Source organism: Pelodiscus sinensis, chromosome 15, assembly GCF_052426305.1.
Source record: "Pelodiscus sinensis isolate ZL-2025 chromosome 15, ASM5242630v1, whole genome shotgun sequence".
NCBI lineage: Eukaryota > Metazoa > Chordata > Testudines > Trionychidae > Pelodiscus > Pelodiscus sinensis.
In genome coordinates this window covers 39,991,375-40,010,752 of record NC_143066.1, presented here as the reverse complement: position 1 = coordinate 40,010,752, position 19,378 = coordinate 39,991,375, and the positions used below count along the sequence as shown (strand labels likewise).

At 54.8% G+C, this 19,378-nt stretch overlaps 1 protein-coding gene across 1 annotated transcript in view; it reads left to right on the top strand.

Annotated features, from left to right (window-relative positions):
- The window catches only part of PKD1 (polycystin 1, transient receptor potential channel interacting), a 150,010-nt gene that overhangs the window by 84,353 nt on the left and 46,279 nt on the right, over nt 1-19,378 (top strand). The window contains exons 8-16 of the mRNA XM_075899843.2: nt 886-1,001; nt 1,083-1,209; nt 3,274-3,548; nt 4,357-5,106; nt 7,549-7,680; nt 9,446-9,621; nt 10,401-10,534; nt 11,205-14,827; nt 16,749-16,895. Of these exons, the coding sequence (XP_075755958.2) occupies nt 886-1,001; nt 1,083-1,209; nt 3,274-3,548; nt 4,357-5,106; nt 7,549-7,680; nt 9,446-9,621; nt 10,401-10,534; nt 11,205-14,827; nt 16,749-16,895 (5,480 nt within the window). The remainder of the gene's footprint in view (nt 1-885; nt 1,002-1,082; nt 1,210-3,273; nt 3,549-4,356; nt 5,107-7,548; nt 7,681-9,445; nt 9,622-10,400; nt 10,535-11,204; nt 14,828-16,748; nt 16,896-19,378) is intronic.

Here is a 19,378-nt window from a genome sequence, read left to right as displayed (position 1 = left end):
CCCGGAGGCTCCGGCTTTGTGTGCAGCGGCCTTCCTTTCCAGCCAGTTTCCTCCATGTGGACAGCCACAGGCCAGGTTCCCCAAAGTTCACAGTGAGGAGCCTGAGACAAATTTTGGGCGTGCCTGTGCTGGAGACGGAATGTGCTTTGGCTCCAGGCACAGGCTGGGTCTCTGGCTGCCGAAGGTGTCCCAGGTCAGGGTGACTCTGAGGCGAGAATCCTTGGTGGAGAAGCCACTACAGGGTCCCCTTCACACAGGCCGCAGGAGGAAGCAGGCTGGCTGGAAGACAAATTCCTCGCTCCAGGGCAAGGGAGGGGAAGACAGACGGGAATGTTGGGAATAAAGAGAAACGGGGAAGCGAGGGGACTTGGATGAAGAGACGAGAGGTGGAGAGGTCCCCATCACTGCTCCCTGATGCCGTATCTCACTGCCTGACTAGCGTGCGCTAATGTCGGTTGTTAGGATGGAGACCGGGCGGTGTCGGTTGAGTTGTACGTGGCGTTTTGCGGGCTGTGCTTCTACCCAGAAGTCCTGCGCGAACCTCGGCGCTGTGAATCCCGCCTGAAGCGGGCTGGGTGGAGTTCGCAGGATTCCCAGAAGCCGACATGGCTGGCCGTTGCGCAGCCCTGTCGTGCTGGGAACGCTGCGCGCTCTAATTACACAGGCTGGGAAAGGAATCAAAGCTGCTGTGTGGAGAGGAAGGTAACTGAATCATCATTGCAGCTGCCTCTCCCCCAGAATGGAGGGAGCATGTGATTTGAACTGGTCCAAACCCCATTTTGTAATTCCCCCTGTGCTGGGTGTTACTGTTCCGAGCTGCCGTGTGATCTAGCGCGGGTGGGTCTGGCTCTCACTGGCTTTGCCTGATGCTTCCCTTGGAAACAGGAATTCTTTTGAACGCCGAAAACTTTTATGTGGGCAACCCTGCGTTTGACACACCCGGGTCTGTGAACCTCGTGGCCAGGGCCAGGTCTCTGCCAGCGCCGTCGGACACTGTGGAGGTAAGGGCTTGCACCCTGTCCCTGCGGAGGGAAGCTCCGTGAGGGCAGTGCCAGTTGAAGGCTTTGGGTTTTGTTTTCCAGACGATGGTCTTCCCCACTTTGGAGTTTCAGCAGGAAGCATTTTTAACAGCCTTTGAGTTTGAGACCCAAGACCTGCAGCGTCCGGTTCACGTGAGGTTTCAGGTGCACAGACCCGCACGTCGAGAAGGTACATCTCTCTCTCCTCCCCTGACTCCAAGGGTTTTTTAAAGGTGGCTGAGAAAGAGTTACTTAAAAAACCCACTGAGTTTGTGGCCTTTCCTCTTGTGGAGAGAGGAGGCCTGAGAGAGGCTTTTCGAGGGGTTGGTTTTTTAATCTTGAGATGTCTCTGGCAAGATGTCGTCTTCTCTGGTTTTTCTGGGGGCTTTTCAGTGCATGTGTTTCATGAGCTCTCGCCCTCCGATGGGAGGGGTAAATCTTTAACAGTCACCCGTTCCACAAAATAGGTGTTGGGCCTTGGCATTAAACTGACAAAACAAAGGCCCTTCCTCTCGCCATGGCTACGGCTTCCTGCCTCTTCACTTCTGGGGCACCAGTAGCATCATTCACTCTCTGGTCCTATGGTGTCTCCTGGGCTAGATGGGACCTGAACGTCTGAATTAGCCATGAAGGGAGAAGCCGCTCTGCTCCCCACACAACCAACGGAGCCGTTCCGGCCTTCCAACCGCGGAGCAGCAAAAAATGGACCAGGCCTCCAGAGCATTCCAGCCTCCTAGGCTGTCAGGGAGGTCCCCGCCTGTGAGTGAGGGGAGGCGCTCTAGGCCATGCCTCTGTGGTTAGAGCCCTGGAGGACTGAAGCTCTAAATTATGGAGACCCCATGGCTCTAATCATAGATCTCCTGCCTCCAGCATAGCCCCCAACCCACATGACATAGAGAGGGTGATAGAGCAGTGGGCAAATATGAGGGTGGACTGGCAATATATAGCCAGACACTGTAGCTGACAGACACTCTATGGCTATGGGCTGGCTGTGAGGGGAATATTCTGGGTTAGTGCGTATGTTGAGTGGGGCAAGGGAAACCTGAGGCGAGAAGCTGGGTTGGGCAGTGGAACCAGGGCAGCAATGGGGAAGATGGAGACAGAGGACAGGAGGAAAAACTCAAGGAAGATTTTCAGTGGAGAAGGAATCACAGGGGAAGGGGGGGATGGGCGGGGGTGTCATCCTTGGATAGGGAGCAGAAGAGGGGCTGTGATAAATAGTCATCATCTCTTTTGCCCGACTATGCAAGTCAGGGCATTGCATCGTTAGTGTACAGTCTGCCGCTTTCTGGGCCTACCCCCGGGCCACAAGCTCATTTGGTTTCCTCTTTAATATTCAGGTGGCTCATTCAGAATGTAAGTGCCAGGGGGAAACGATGCTGATTCCCAGACCAGAAAAGGCCTACAGTGCTGCACAAACCCCCCTCCGCGTAGTCTCCTTTGGTCTGCCTCACAAAGCGTCCACACTCTTTGGACAAGAGTCCCCTGTAGTTCCCAGGCAGCTTTAACGCTGGGGCAGTGGTGGGGAATTGCTCTGAGCCTGCAGGCTTGACAATAGATGCTGTGAATTCGGCAGAGCTGGTTCACTCCGTATCTGATGTCTGGGAAGTTACTTCTACTTTCGCAAGTCTGTATCTGGGCCACGCTTGAAGCCATAGGAGGATGTTTCTGATAATGGCTTCTAAAGGCTTCCTTAAGGAATTGTCCCACGTAAGGAAGTACAAAGACTGACCAGATCTTGGGCAGAAATGAATCTTCAGTGCAACTGTGCAAGAGTCACAGTTTTGGTGGGAGTGAATTTTCCCACAAGCTTGTTCGATGCAGTCACACAGTCCAGAGTTTTGAACAAAAAACAAACAAAAAAGAGAGATTTTGACATTGGAAAATTGATATTCTGTATCTAAGCACCGACTTGTAAAAACTTCCAATGTGTTTTCAACATGAAAAGCAGCTCTGCTTAAAAAAAAAAGGGTGGGGTGGGGGCCTGCTTTTGCTTGGAAATAGCTCTAAAATTGGCCTGCTTTCTTTGGAAAAGGCACCATTCCCCCCCCCCCCCCCCGAATGAACTTTTCCAATAACATAGTCCATTTTTGGCCGCAAAAGCAACGTTGATGGACAGTTTTGACTTTTTCAAGTTCACGGGAGAATGTGAAAGTACCTTGAATTTTGAGCATGTGGGGATTTTGTTCTGAGTTTAATTCTACACGAGTATGTGCCTGAGCTAGCAGATTTGTTCTTTCCTCCCACCTTCCAGGTTACAGTGAGGAAAAAACCGCCACCTATCCAACACACACTTCTCAGGATATTGGACCCTGGACACTACTTGAATGCCCTGCTGGTTTCCAATGGTGTCACTTGACTAACACATGTTTGTCGCTAAGCAGTTGCTGCAGCCCAGCGGATTGTGCCAACGATTCCATCACCAATAGCACCACCTCCCTCTCTGGGCACAATGAAAGCCAGCTCAGCTATGAACTCCTCAAAGAGTTTCTCTTCACTATCCCGCCAGGCGCCTCTGCTCAGTATCTGGTAAGTGCTAATTAACTGGTATAACCCATGTCTGGACAGGGCGACTTTCCTTGGGTACTGAACTGTGGGTCCAACCAGTGTGGCAGGTGTTGTGCCCATTTTACAGATGGAGACATTGAGGCACAGAGAAGCAAAGTGACTTATCCATGGTCACACCGCAGGTAAGTGGCCAAATCCGGAATAGAACCCAGGAACTATGACCGCTTCCTTCCTCTAACCAGTCTCCCAATCATTTGTTACGATTATGAAGTGGATGGAAGGGTCCGTTTTCAGAGCTTTGTGCAAGATTTTAATGGACCCATGCTGTACAGGTTGGACCTCCCTGGTCCCGCACACTTGGGACCTGATTGGTCCCAGATGAGGGATTTTGCTGGACCAGGGGAGTTAATTTCTGGCCCCCTGGCTCCTGACTGCCCCCTAGCTCTCCGCCTCTCTCACCCCCCCCCCCCCCCCCCCCCCCCCCCCCCGCACGCAGCACACCAGCATTCTCTGATCCAGGAACATCCGTGGTCTGTCAGGGTGTTGTCTGACCAGAGTCCTGCTTTATAGAGGTTCAACCTGTGGAATAAAACTGATGTGTCTCCCCTAGTTTACAGCACATTCCATACATATCAGCAAAGCGCGTAGCATGGTAAGAATGCCCCCTGAGTTGAGTTCTGCTCTACTGGATTTGCTGTGGTCTTGATCCTAGCTGTAAATTCAACAGTAAACTTTCTCACCTGCCCAAATTTAGGACTGATGAAGGGGATGACGGTGGCTGCTGAGAATTTAAACCCTGGAATCAAAATAATCTCCCTCCCTTTCACAGGTGACATTTCAAGGTGAAGACACCTTTGTCCGGCCTAAGGATGTCTTCAGCATCCAGCACGATGCAGCGCCGGGCTATTTCCTCCATTGTCGGCCAAGCACAATATCACCGTACAGAACCAACTACTTCAACACCAGCTCTTCCGACTGGGTGCCCAGCCTGTCCACCTGCCTCACTGGAGCGCTCTGGAACAATGACACCGTGTGCTCTCTCAGGGTTCTCTCTGCCACCGAACAGGCAACGCCGCTTACCAGCCCATCCAATCCCGGACTGGAGCGCCCCGGCTTCTACACCGTCAATGCCACGGTGGACTATGGAGTCTTCAGTGCCAACTTGTCTTGTAGTTTCTGGGTGGCTTCTCCGGTGTCGGGCCTCCGTGTCATTTACCCCCCTCCTCAGAGCGGGAAAGTCTACGTGCCCACCAACCACACGTGGCTGGTGGTGAAGATCTCCTCAGGGGCGAACGCAACAGCAAGCTGGCTCGACGAGAACCGGACCTTCCCCTTCGAAGGGGCGTGCCCGCCAGCCGTGGTTCCGCTGACAGCGGACTGCGCCCGGAACACCAACGACACCTGGTTTGCGGTGGTCGAGCTGAGCGGGGTGGGGGAGCGCGCGAGCCCCATGCTGCTGATGGTGGAAAACGCCGTGAGCTCCCAGAACATCACGGTGAAAGTGAAAGTGGAGGAGCCCATTAGTGGACTTGGCGCGACCCCCAACCCAGAAACCAGAGTCTTGCTAAACACCCGGGTGGTGAGTCATCACGCTGTTGGTTTGTTTTCATTGCGGCCTTTTCTGCACATGCTTTGGGTTGGGGAAACAGTCCTGACAGAAGTAAGATGGGTGGCAGGGAGCCACCTAATGAGGACCTGCACCCGGCCATCTGCCCCATTTTATACATGTCACCTGTGGCCTTGGATCCGATGGCAAACTGCCAACACAGCTGCTCACTGGGGAAGAGGAGGATGCCCCCTGAATTAGGGGTGTAACCAACATTCCCTCTAATTTTTTTCCATCCATGTGCAGAATAATTTCTTTGTTATATGCACCAAGGCATGTGTGGATGTGCACCACCAATAGAAACACATGCTGCTGGCTGTGGGCGTTCTGCCAGTCAGCTGGGTGGCATTTGAATCTCTCCAGGGTGGCCGTCCACGCACTCAGCTAGGGAACATCTGAGTACAGCTTAGCTCTATAGCTCCTGATGCCAACCTTAAATACCCCATCACTGGGGTAGGGGAACGTTGCCCTGATTAGGAGAGTGTTAGCTTGCCATCTCTTTCCTTGCTCCCGTAAATTGTCCAAGTGAGCCGGTGCATTGTGCAAGGTCTGGCTTCATTTTCCTCTGACTTTCTTTTGAAGTTCTGATTTGCTGTCACAAATACGATCCACCGCTGGAGCTATGCATCCTTGGTTTGTTCAGCAAAGTCCCGTAATTGTCCTGTAGTTAGCCTTCACTGCTTTTCTCCACTCCTCTTGCCCCCCTGCAAAGCTCAACCCTGCTCAGATGGCTGCTTGGTAACTACCCTTCAGATCCATCAGATGCTCTGTTTTTAATCTTCGGCTGCTTCTGGCAGAACAGTTGCAAAGTCTGCGCCAGCAGTGTCTTTAGATTTCCTCTTCACCAGCTGGTCTCTGCAGCTGTCAGGCTAAGACGTCTGATTGTGCTAATAATGAGACAGGTGATAGATGAGCAGGAATTCAACCCCAGCCTGCCAAATGTGACTGGATCTGTTTAGGGAACGGTGGGGGGTGATCAGCAGTGTTCCCTCTAATCTTTTTCATGTGCAGATTTTTTTACATGCATGTGCGGAATACTTTTTTTACATACCCCAAGGCATGTGTGAATGTGCACCACCAATAGAAATACAAAATCAAGCTATGGGCTTTCTGATAATCAGCGGGGCACCACTTAAATCTGTCCTGAGGGGCCACACAAGCGCAGAACTTATGGGGAACACTGGTGATCAATAGAACTCGGGTTCCAGCTGTGCCATTGACTAGCTCGGTGAATCGTCAGTCTGTCCCTACTTGAATTACCCTCCACCCCATATTATGCGGTGAAGGATGTTCACCCAGCACTGTAAATTGCTCGGAAATCTCTGGCTGAAAAGTGCTCATGACTGTTCTCTGGAGATATTGGAAAAATGGGTTTTCTAGCACATCCCGTGAAGAGGGACTCTTCTTTTTTAAGGAATGACTATGGTGGGAGAGACTTGACAACACAATATTTTAGAGTGGGAAAGTCGTGGTCTGCTCACGGCATGTGTTGTTGTAAAAGCCATGCTTCCCTTAGGAGCTGTAGGCTGGGATTTCATCAGAATGTAGCCCCCCAACTCCCACTGACTTTTAGTGGGATTAAGGTACATCCCTTCTTGAAACTCCTTGAAAAGTCCCAGGCCTAAGGACTCGTTTCAGGAAAGACAAACTTTGAAATGACCTCGAAAGGAAACCTAGCAGTCGTCACAGTGTTGTTATTTTCTCCCAAGCTGGGAGTCTCCAAATTTCTTCCCCCTTTTCTCCCCTCTCTATTTGGGAATGTCTGCATTTGAACTGGCGTCAATAAACAAGAGTTTCAGGCTCCCCCAGTGCTGACCAGAAGCTGGAGGGAGAAAGATATCTGATCCCGGGGCGGGGAAGTAACTTGGACTCTAGACGAGCTAAAGGGACTTTGAGAAGTTGATTCTACTGATTACTTTCCCTTCAGACTAAAAATGGAACCTCCTGAAATACAGAGTCTAAAGCAGGGTGGGGAAACTTTTTGGAGTTGGGGGCTGCTGACCAACAGATAAATCAGTCGGGGGGCCACACACAAGTGAGCAGCAAAAAAACCAAACCAACCCCCTCCTGCTGACCTGGTCCCCCCATCTGAGGAGGAGAAAGGCACTCCCATGTTCTCCTCACATACCAGAGTCTAGAGGGACCCAGCTCCGCCCCGCCAATCAGGCAGCAGGGGCACTGGAGTGCCAGCGTGTTCTCCAATGCTGAGGGGAGGCCTGAGCCTCAGGGGCCGGATCCAGGCAAGCCGGGGTTGCATCTGGCCCCCGGCCCGGTAGATCCCCACCCTTGGTCTCAAGGATGCCAGAATTGTTTCTTGGCCTGCCAGTGGCTGTCATGACTTTTGAACTAGCCTGTACGATCTGGGAAGCGCTGCGCATGCGTCTCCCCTGTGTAAAGTGCCCTCGTGCCTTTCAGAGCTACGTCCCTGTGATGAAGGCCGGGTCGGATGTGACTTTCCGATGGACGGTGGACGATAAGCCCTCTTTCACGTTCTACAACGTTGTCTTCAACGTTATCTACCAAAGCCCCGCTGTGTACAAGCTTTCGGTAAGCCCAGGCGTCTCCCGTGGCGCCGTCTCAGGGCTGGGTTTCCATTTGGTGCCCTCCTGGTGAAAAGGGAAAGTGACGCCCTGCCCCAGCCAGCTCTGCTTGTGTCTCTCCTCTTCCCTCCTCCTTTCCTCTCCCCTCGCCTGCTCTTTGCTTCCCCTTTTCCCTGTTCTCGCCAGATCTCTGCTCTGCCTCTTTCCTTCCTCCCCTCCTGCCCTTTTCTCCTCCCACCTCGCTTTGCTTCTCTCCCCCACTTTTCATCTTGCTCCCCTTTTCTGATTGTTCCTTTCTTCCTTCTCCTCTCCCCATCCAGCTTTTCCCCAGGCCCCCTGCTCTCTTACCCCCCTGCCTTCTCCCATTACACATGCTGAAGCTGCGCTTTGCACGCTTGCATCCTGCCCCCTCTCGTTAAGGAAGCTGCCGCGGCTCCGTCAGTGCCTGTGAACGCCTGGGCACAGCAGCGGGAGGCAGCTCGGACGTGTAAGTTCAGGGCTGGATGGGTCTCCAGGGTCGTGCACGCTTGTGGAATTCCGAGGCACCAGGGCAGAAATTGGTAGAATTTTCTAGAATTTCCGGAAGGCTCCAGAATCTAGCGGAGCTGGGCTGGCTCCACAAGAAAGATTATTCCACTGGGCCTCCCCAGCTTGCACGTGCCTCTTCCCACAGCCTGTTACCCCGTCTTTCATCCTCCCTCTTGTGTTACCCCCCAACCCCGCTCACTCTTGAGCAGCGCGGCCCTGTCCTTTCCCTCTCCCTTGGCGCCTGTCACTGGGACACTAACCATGAGGGGGGCCTCTCTTGGCTGCTGTGGGGATTAGCTGCTTCTAGGTCAGGGGTCCCCTTGTGCTGCACCCCCTCCACCCTTCAGTCTCTGTCACAGGGTGCTTGTTTTGTGACTTGGCTCTCTGACCAGGTCGCGGTGCACGTTTCCCCCTTCGGGGATAGCCAAGTCTTTCTGAGTCTCCGCACTAGCCGCCTCAGGCAGTTTTCCCACTCCCTGCTCCATGGTGCCAACTCGCTCAGGGGCTGGCAGGGGAACCCGGGGCCACCCACAGCTCCAGACAGGACTCTCTCCTCACCCCCATATCCCACACCATGCCCCCCCCCCCCGAGTCTTTCCTCCTCCAAACCCCCTGGCTCCCTTCTCCCAGGGACGCAATTGTAGATTTCCCTTTGTAGTTCCAGCCACACCTCCCTTCACCTGGGAGCCTTCTTTCCGCTGCCAGTGCCTGGGTTTTGTGTAAGCCCCCCAGCGGAACTGAGCCTCCCACAGGCCCCAGGCAACATAGGGGGACCCTGGCTCTGTGCTCCTGAGAGGACGGGGCCAAGAGTGGAAGGGGCAGGGCCAAGGGCAGCCAGCCCTCAGCGCGCCCCCCACCCCACAGTGCTGCTCGGACCATGCAGCCTGGTGCTCCAGTGGCATTTTAAAGGGACCCCGGGCCCTTTTGAGTCAGCAAGCCCTGCGCAACTGCCTCCTTTGCCCCCATTGGCAGGTCTGAAGTCCCACCTGTTCCCTCACAGATGAGCTTGCTTCCAACGAATGGCCGCCTCCTCAATTCTCTCCCCTTTGCTGCTTTCCTGGCTGATTGGGCCCACCTGACCTAATTCAACTCTCCCTGAGCTGGGGGGGGAAGGGTACACCCCGCCTCGGTGTCCCTTGAGCACAGTGCAGTCCAGATCCCTGCCCGATGCTGTCCTCCCAGGCACGGGGAGCGTGGCGAGGGGGCCTCAAAGCCGTTCCCTATGTCCTGCCTGTCCCTCACAGCTCACCGCGTCCAATCACGTCAGCAACGTCACCGTGGATTACAACGTCACAGTGGAGAAGATGAATCGGATGAAGGACCTGACCGTGTCCGAGATCCCCCGCCTCCTCCCTCAGAACGCGACAGTGGAGCTTACCGCCACCGTATGGATCGACTCGGCGGTGGACGTGGCCTTCTTGTGAGTCCTTGGCAAGTTGCCCCAAAATAGGGTACAGCTCCGGGGCTTTGCCTTGGCTGATTTCCCACCTGTGGGCCAGTTGATTTCAAACGGCCATTGGGTCGTCTTCTCAGGCTCTGGCTTCTTTCGTCAGTGCTTATTCAAGGCAAATTCCTACTGGAGTGTGTGACGCTTTTGTGAGATTAGCTCTGTCTTTGTTCCTCGCCTGCTCCGAAGATAATCATCAGGAAACACCCTGTGCTGTGTGTTGCCTCTCCTATGGGAGATGTTTTGGCACCGGGGAAGGGCATGCTGGTATTTGTAAAGCTGGAGCAGGAGAGACCGATGGTGAAATGGAGCAGGACAGAGTAACCCTGGTAAAAGAATCTCAACTCAGTGGTACATAACAAGAACATCTGGTATTTGCCAAGAGACTGATTTCCAGAGGGGCTGAGCATCAGTTCCTACTGGTTTCAGCCGGTGTAGTGGGTGCTCAGTTTTTGGGAGGTCAGTCCCATAATGCCTTTCTTCCACAGCACGTGCTTCTCTGTTCTGTAGAAGTGACTCCTCTTTCCCTAGTCGCCACCACACTCGTGGCACCTTGCAGAATTATAGCGACTTGTGTTGTGCTACTCAGCGGCACCCTGGGCAGTAGCTCCTTGGGTCACTAGCGTGGCATGGCTGTCACAGGGCAGCGGGAATGCCAGGCGGGATGCTACGATACCCCCAAAGCAGCTTCCGTTCCGCCGTGTAACAACGGGCTCAGGGCCTGCCTTTGTGACCTGCTTTCCTCTCCCCAGATGGGATTTTGGAGATGGTGGTCATGAGAGTTACCAGTTCACACCTCCCTATAACGAGTCTTTCCTCGTTCCTGATCCCAGCGTCCATCAGGTTGTGGTCGAGCACAATGTGTCGTACACCTATCGAGCGCCAGGTAAGCTCTGTGTGCGTGACTGGGGGGAAGGAGAGCTCAGTGGTTTGAGCATTGGCCTGCTAAACCCAGAGTTGTGAGCTCAATCTTTAAGGGAGCCATTTAGGGATCTGGGGCAAATCTGTCAGGGATGGTACTTGGTCCTGCCGTGAGGGCAGGGGACTGGACTCGATGACCTTTCGAGGTCCCTTCCAGTTCTATGAGATAGGTATATCTCCATGTCATTTTATTGCATGGGGTTCCAGAGTCCAAGAGCTTCCAAAAGCTCCTCCATACTAGAGAATGATCCAGAGGCCCTGTATGTGATGGCAGGTTCTTTCTTGGTCAAACTCCTTCCACTGCTGGTGCTGCTGGTCGTTGGCGGTAACGAACAACAGACAAAACCTGGTCGAAAGGAAGGTGCTGATAAATGCCAGAGGCAGGCCTGGATGATCAGACGTCACCCTGGGACTGTGGGACCCTTAGTTCTAGCCCCGACTGGAAGAGGTCAGGAATTGTCACCCTCCAGCAAGCGCTCCCCGTTCTCGCTGGAGGGGTGTCCTTCTTGACTGTCTCAGGAGATAGGCCAGTAGCAGAGGTGCAGGGCACAGGTGGAGGAAGTTGCTCTTATGTGGTTGAATAGAAAAGGACCCCTCCAACATGACTGCCTCTGTTCTGCTCTCTCCATCTGCAGGAGAATACAGCCTGGTGGTTCTTGTGTCCAACAGTTTTGAGAACCTTACCCACCAGATTCCGGTTCACGTCCACGCTTACCTGACTGGCTTGACTGTTCAAGCCGACGCCGATGTCCTGGTCGTAGGACAGCCTGTCACCTTCGAAGCCTGCCCACAGCCATCCGCCTACGGCGTCTGGTACACCTGGGACTTTGGGGATGGCTCCTGGCTGCTGTCGGAGAGCCGACAGAGAGTGACCCACAGCTACCAGGCCAAGGGGGTGTACAACGTCAGCCTGACAGCCAACAACACTGTGAGCCGCGTGGAGACACACCGCCGTTACCGTGTCTTTGAAGAGATCACCGGGTTGAGCGTTTCCTCTGACAGGGTGGTGGAGCTGGGCCTCTCCATATCAGTAAATGCTTCCGTGGAGACAGGGGACAACATCAGCTGGATATTTGACATGGGGGACGGGACCATACTGATGAGCACGGTGCCAGTGGTAGATCATGTGTACATCAAGGATGTCAACTGCACTATTAACGTGACCGCTGTGAATCCCGTGAACTCTCTGTCTCAGGCTGTGCCTGTCCGGGTATTCGTCCTGGAGGTCCTCAAAATAGAGCCTTCCTCTTGCATCCTGGAGCAGCCCAACGTGCAGCTCCGTGCGCACGTCTCGGGGAACTCGGAGAACTATCTTTTTGACTGGACCTTTGGAGATGGCTCGACCAACGTCACGGTCTGCGGGGACCCCGTGGTGACGCACAACTTCACCAGCAGCGGAATCTTTCCCCTCTCCCTGATTCTCTCAAGCAGCGTGAACAAGGCGCACTACTTCACCATCGTCTGTGTGGAGCCAGCGATTGTCAATGTCACGCTCCTTCCCCCCAGGCAGTTTGCGAGGCTTGGAGAAGAGAGCAATTTCCAGGTCAGTGTCATGCCTCCGTACCAATACAAATACTACTGGGACTTTGGGACCAATGATTCTGCTCGCTCCGGTGGGACTGAAGTGAGTTACACTTACAAGAGCACAGGGCTCTACCTGGTCACAGTGACCGTCTCCACCAACGTCTCGTTCAACAACGACACGGCTTTTGTGGAAGTCCAAGAACCGGTTAGGGTCGCGAAGATTGAATACAACGGGACCAGGGTTTTGGAGCTGAATCAGATCTATCTGTTCTCCGCCAGTGGGAACGGGACCAAAGTGAGCTACCGCTGGGACTTGGGGGATGGTTATAACCAGCTCGGACAGTTCATCACCCATTCTTACAACGCCACCGGCAGCTACACCATCAGCTTGACGGGCTGGAATGATGTGAGCCTCAATGAGACCAGCATCAATGTCACCGTGAAGAGGCGACTCCAGGGCCTTACCGTCAATGCCAGCAGGACGGTGGTGCCACTGAACGGGTCAGTGAGCTTCGTGGCCACACTCCTAGCCGGCAGCGCTGTCCGGTATTCCTGGATCCTGTGCGATAGGTGCACGCCCATCCAAGGCTCTTCCACCATTTTCTACACCTTCCGGTCCGTGGGGACGTTTAACGTCATTGTGACGGCAGAGAACGAGATCAGCTCCCTGCAGGGCAGCATCTATGTCTACGTCTTGCAGCAGATCGAAGGGCTGCAGATCGTCAGCAGCGACCTCGTGGAGGAGGCGTATTTCCCTACCAACAAGACGCTTCATCTGCAAGCGGTGGTGAGAGACGGGACGAACATCTCTTACAGCTGGACCGCCCTGAAGGATGGCAGTCCCCTGCAGACATTCAGTGGGAAGACCTTCTCCTGGAACGTCCTGGAGGCTGGGAACTACACGATCCATCTGAAAGCCACTAACATGCTGGGGAGCATAGCTGTGAACAGGACAGTGGAGTTCATTGAAAGCATTGGCCTTTTAAAACTTTCTGCCTTCCCCAATCCGGCTGCCACCAACACCTCGGTTAACATAAGCACCAGCGTGACCAGTGGCACATGCCTAATATATATTTGGCACCTAGAAGAAGGTTTCTCGCCTATTACCACCGAGCCTTTTGTCCTACATTCTTTCCAGAGACATGGCGCAGTAGAGGTCACCGTCACAGCCGAAAACAAGATTGGTTCCCATAATGCATCAGTTTACATCTTTATACAGGAACCCATCGTGGGCTTGAGGATTAGGACTGCGGTGCCAGACTGCAGCTTTGTCCCATCGGGCTCTGTGGTGACCTTCAGCGGTGAACTCGAAAAGGGGACTAACACGAGTTGGTTGTGGGAGCTGCCGCAGGACTGGCAGGATGGACAGACCGTGGCAGTGAAGTTCCCGGACGCTGGCTTTTTCTCTGTCTCTCTGAATGTGTCCAATGACATCAGCTGGGCGGTGGCCAGCAAGAATATCACAGTGCAGGACAGAATCGAAGGCCTGGAGCTTTTGGTGAGCAAGAAGGTGGTAGAGCCGGGGGAACCGGTCTCTTTTGTGATCAGCATGTCTTCCGGCTCCTCCGTGAGCTATTTGGTGAACATCAGTGGGGGCTTCTCCTTGGTGCTCAATGGCTCTCGGTATACCCATGAATTCACTGAGAGTGGTGATTACCTCGTGGTGGTGATGGTGTGGAACCAAGTCAGCAGGGAACGCGCAGAGGTGCGTATCTCAGTACTGGAAGCCATCCGTGACCTAAGGCTCGTCAACTGCTGCGAACTGGGCATCCCAACGGGAATGAGAAAGACCTTCACCGCCCAGGTTGGGAGCGGCTCCCGGGTGTCGTTTTCCTGGCAGTTCTCTTTGCAGAAAGAGCATGGCCGCGCCCTGGTCAGTTTGATGGGCGAAAGTGTCTCCTACGCGCCGGCAGCTGCAGGGCTGCTCGAAATTCATCTCAGTGCTTTCAATGACCTGGGGAGTTTGAACACCACCAGGCTGATCCACATCCAAGACCCAATCACTCACGTCTCCCTTAAGCCCACGCTGGCCTTCGTTAACAGGACGGCGTTATTCGAAGCTTCCGTGCAGCCGAGTGCGTGGCAAGTTAATTTCCGGTGGGGCTTTGGGGACGGTTCCCCAGCTCAGATCACAGAGGTGGCAGCCATGAACTACTCCTACCTGAAGCCCGGGGACTACCAGGTGGAGGTGAACGCCACCAACCTCGTTAGCTTCATGACCTCCCAGCTCACAGTCACCGTCCGAGTCTTGGAGTGCGAGGAGCCGGAGGTGGAACTCGCCCTGCCGCCACAGGTGGTCATGAAACGATCCCAGCGGAGCTACCTGGAGGCGCAGATCGACCTCCGTGGCTGTGTCAAGTACCAGACAGAATATCAGTGGGAGATTTACCGAGCCCCCAGCTGCCTGCACTTGGGTGACTCCGACAGGGTCTACCTGATGAATGTTGACGTGAGCAGGCCGCAGCTGGTCATACCCAAGCTAGCCCTGGAAGTAGGAAACTATTGCTTCGTCTTCTTTGTCTCCTTCGGGGACACCCCTCTGTCCAAGAGCATTTTCGCCAACGTAACCGTGACGCCGAGTAAGCTGGTGCCCATCATCGACGGGGGCTCTTACCGTGTGTGGTCCGACACTCGGGACTTAATCCTGGATGGCGAGAAATCCTACGACCCTAACTTGGACGACGGTGAACAGACGCCGCTGTTGTACTGGTGGTCCTGCACGTCCTCCTCCAAGGTAAGGCAATCTGCAGCGAGAAAGAGAGGGATAAGTATTTGCTTTGCAGTCGCCCCGGGAGACCTCAGCCCAGGAGAAGGGCTCCGTGGTGCTAAGCGCTGTGCGCACATCCACACAGCTCATCTTTGTGTCTGGGCTGGGAAGGGAGAGTTTGTAACCGGCTCCCAGTAGGGTCTGGAGGGAAGTGGAGGTGGCCGAGGACCCAGCTGAGGAAGATGGCACACAATCAGGGGCGGGGTTTTTAATGCCTGCATACTAGTCCTGGGCAACTCTTGGGGCGTTTGCAGGAGCTTTGACTGCATCTGCCATTGCACCTGGCCTCTGGCTACTGCCCCCCGTGTTGCTGGGGCTTGAATCGTCCGAAGGGCTTACGAAGACAAGTGCCAATTTGCAGTCGAGCAGGCTTGAGTTATGTAGCTGCGTTCTAACCCTGCTCCCAGCGAGCTCCTTTAAAACCCTTCAGTTTCAGCAGAAGCTTTTGAAGGAGAAGCAGAAATAACCATCGGGTACAGGACACTGTTCCCTCCAATCTTTTCCTTCCTCGTGCGGATTTTTTTCCAGACACGTGTGGAATAATTTCCAATGTGCGCTGAAGCAGGTGTGAATGTGCACCCCCGACAGAAACAAAAAACTAGCTGGGGGGGGGCTCTCGTTGGAATCTCTCCCGGGTGGCCGCCCAAGCACACAGCTTACAGGGAACGCAGTATAGGAGACTGTCTTCTCTGGTCGACATAGCAAACCAATCTTGGCCACCAGTAAAAAGTTCCCCCTCTAGAGCAGTGGTCACCACCCAGTCGATCGGGATCTACGGGTCGATCTTGGAGCCTCTGACAGGGGATCCTGACTGGTTTGGCCAAAAGGCTGTCAAGTGCCAGCACTTCAGCGGCCCCTCCCCCACTGCTGTGCACCTCCTACCCTTTGCCTAGGAGCTGCCCCCCCCCCAGCCTCCTGCTTGCAGTACAGAGCATGGAAGGGGGGACGCTGATGTCAGAGTGCCCCCTCTTCCACCCTGTATTCTATCTCTACAGAATGGAGGGGGGGGGCACAACAGGGCTTGGGGCAGAGGGAGTTTGCTGGCTGCTTTTGAGAGTGGGGCAGGCCCATGGCACCCCACTGCACCACGACTCAGGAGCCGCCTGTGGTAAGCAGTGTCCAGCTGGAGCCAGCTCCGAACCTCTGCCCTCGACATGAACCCAGAGCCCCCTGAACCTGAACTCCCTCCCAAAGCCTGTACCATGAACCCCCTCGTGCACCCCAACTCCCTGCCCCAGGCTCAGCTCAGAGCCCCGCTCACACTCCAAATCCCATAGCCCAAGACCCCAACCGTCTGCTGAAAGAGAGGGAGACGGAGTGAGCAGGGGTAGGGCCTCAGAGAAGGGGCACGAATGAGGCGGGACAGGGGTATTCGGGCTGGAGGCAGATCTTACATTGCACTTCAATTCTCAAAGTGATCTTGTGCTTAAAATGGTTGGGACCCCTGCTCTAGAGGCTCATGGGAACACTCCCTTGATGAACACTTGTTGACATCACACTGTCTTGTTAATTGAAAGGCCTTTGCTTTGGTCTTTTCCACTTTTTCCATGGAATCGTGAAGGTTTGTGCATCAGACCTGGAGCTGATGCAAGTAGCATGCTCCTTCGTCTGGCTTCTGTTAGCATAGCTGCAGGATGCTTAATCACGAATGAATGTAACAAAACGAACAGTTGGAGGGCTGCCAGAGTACAGGTGTTCCAAGCACTGTCACCTCCCCCGGAGGGGAAAGCAGGGTACTTGATGCCATCCGAGTGGCTTCAGCCACCAACCAGGGGGGTTGAAAAGGGTAATTTATAGCAAGAACCGCCGGGAACGTATTGGCTACAGACGAATGCAGCGCGCACCAGTGCAAAAGAGCGTTTGCATCTTCTTGTCTCCTTGCGCGCAGACCTCGCCCGCGGGGTCCTCCCTGCATTTCAGCGCCGCAGGGGGTGTGGTCACCGTTTCCAGAGCAATGCTCGAGGCCAACGTGGAGTACACCTTCGACCTCACCGTCTGGAAGACGGGTCTGAATCCCGAGTCCACGAATCAAACCGTACGTAACCTCTCCCCCTCGGCGTGCGTGTGTGTCTGCTCCTGGGCGCCAGGCCGGCGCGTGGGCCACTCTCCCCTTTGCTGGCTGGTTTTGGGGGTACCCGCCTCGGCAGGTCCCGGGTCTTGCTCCTCCCCTGACCCCACTTTGCAGAACAGTGACCAGTGCAACATGGGGCTGCAGCGCTTGCTGCTGTCGGCATTAATTGGGGGGGAAGCAGAAAGAGATTGAAAAGAGATTTGGGCATAATCTGCCTGGGATTCTCCCCCTTTGCTGTCCATCGCCTGCAGTGAGGCAAACACCGTACATTCAGTCATGGACACACTTTAAATCGCCAGGAGGCAGCAGATCTGATGGCCACTGTTAAAGCATTCTGTTGGGTTTCCGCCTTGTATTAAGATCACCCTGTCTATCTCTGTCTGCATACGCTGTGTCGATAACCTGGTCGTGCACGGTCCTGATTTACCGCCGACCAGGTGCAGAATTTGCAGTGGCTGATCTGTCTGGGGAGAATAGGAGGCCGCTACCTCCCGCAGAGTTAAGAACCGATCCACCCGTCTGTGCAGCCACGTCACGCCCCAGCCCTCCTTCCTGCTCCCCAGTGCTGAGCCGTTTCCAGGCAGGGCGGGCGCTCGGCAGGCTGGCCCTTGCTTGGGATGTCGCTTGTTCCAGCCCGTTGTCCCATTTGAAAAAAAAAAAAAGCAAAGGAAGGGCTTTTTCAGGGCATGTTGTTGATCTCGGATTCCACCGAGCGCTGAGTGCGCCTGCAGTCCGACAGCCCTTATGGCTTATGTCAGAAACATTCATCACGGTGCGTTTGGCAATTAAGAGACGCTGTTAGCCTGAAAGTGGAAACTCTTACTGCCTGGGGTTTTTAAACCAAAGCTGGAGGATAAAACAAAACAAAAAAAGAAAGAAATTGATAGTCTTTCAAGGACATTCCGTACTATCAGCTTTCCATGCATGAGCGCAAAACAATGAATCCAGTGTCAGAGGGAATGTGCAGAGGCTGGAGGAAGGAGTGAAGCTTCAGTGCTCTTCCTCTTAACTCGGTGGAACACTTCTCCTCTTCTAGCAGCCTGCCGTGTCAAACAATGGTGGTGTTATTGCCATGCCGAACGCTCGGGGTATTCGTTAGGCAAGGGCCCCGGACGCAGCTGTACCCAGGGCTGCTTGGCAGGGGATGAGAGGAGCGGGGGAGGTCACAGAGAGTACCCCAGTAGCCAGGGTGTCTGCGGGACGGCGGTTCTGAAGTTCCTTTTCCTCCGGCGGGGCGCTTGGTAGGAGAGGCGCGTCGGAGGGAGCCGGCTGCAGGCAGAGAAGCGGAGGGGAAAGTCCGGGACACTGTCCGGGGGAAGCTGGCCATCGTGCACTGCGCAGCGACATGCATTGGATTGCCAGTAGAGCTGCTGTTCTAGCTTCTTCGATTGCCTCTCGTGTCCATCACAGGCATTGGGAGAACGTATTTAGAATGCTGATCTCTCCGGCAACATGTTCCAGGATCAGAGCATCCTGGATTGCTGCGGGGGGTGTGGTGTGTGGTGTGTGAGAGGGGCCAGGAGCCCGGCACGATGCAAGAGGGGGGTAGGGCAACATGTGACCCACTGGGCCGTGGTGGGGGGAGAGGAGCCAGGAGCCGGCATGCAGCTCTGCGAGGCTGTAGGGCGGGGCTGGCTCAGCTGGGCTGTGGGAGGAGCCAGGAAGCCCATGGGAGGTGCAGCAGGGGGGCTAGGAATGACCTCCCCTGGTCCGGCAAAATCCCTCACCTGGGACCAATCAAGTCCCGAGGATGCCGGCCCAGGGAGGTCCGATGTGTACAAGGCAGTGACATACAGCCCAGCGCCAGATCCTGGAACCCAGCACAAAGACCAGGCTGAGTGGTCGGGCTCTCAGCAGGACCCCAGGGGATCCAGACGGGCACAGATCCAGGGCCTGCCCCGCATCCTCTGTGCACTGCAGGACAGACTGCCCTCACGGCTCTGTGGCAAGCCGGGCCCCCGTCCTGCCTCCCTCCTCGCAGCAGATCCTCGCCAGTCTCCCTGGCTCAGGACTCGCTGCAGCTGCGGAGGAAGGGAGAGAGATTTGGCTCAAAGAAAGGCCAGGCCCGTTGCAGAAGTTCCCAAGGTGAGCTGTCTGCCAGATGTTTGATCTCAGATCGCACTAGACTGCCCCAGTCCCAGGGCGAGGTCTTCTCCAGAGAGCACAGGTCACTCCATGCCGGGGGGAGACGTGTCTTTTTTTTCCAAGGATGCCACGTCTTTCAAAGAACCTCAGTTGAGTAACAGCTGTACTCGGTAAATTCACAAGGCCCCCTTGGCATAGGATTGTGCACAGACACTTTTCAAGCAACCCTGAAGGCACCACAAAATAATGCAGCCTGGACGGGCTCTGTGGGTGAGATTTTAGAGCCTGGGGTGAGCAATAAGTTTTGACCAGGGCCCATTTCAGAAAGTTTTGAAGTGGCCCCGAGCTGCCCCGGAAGGGGC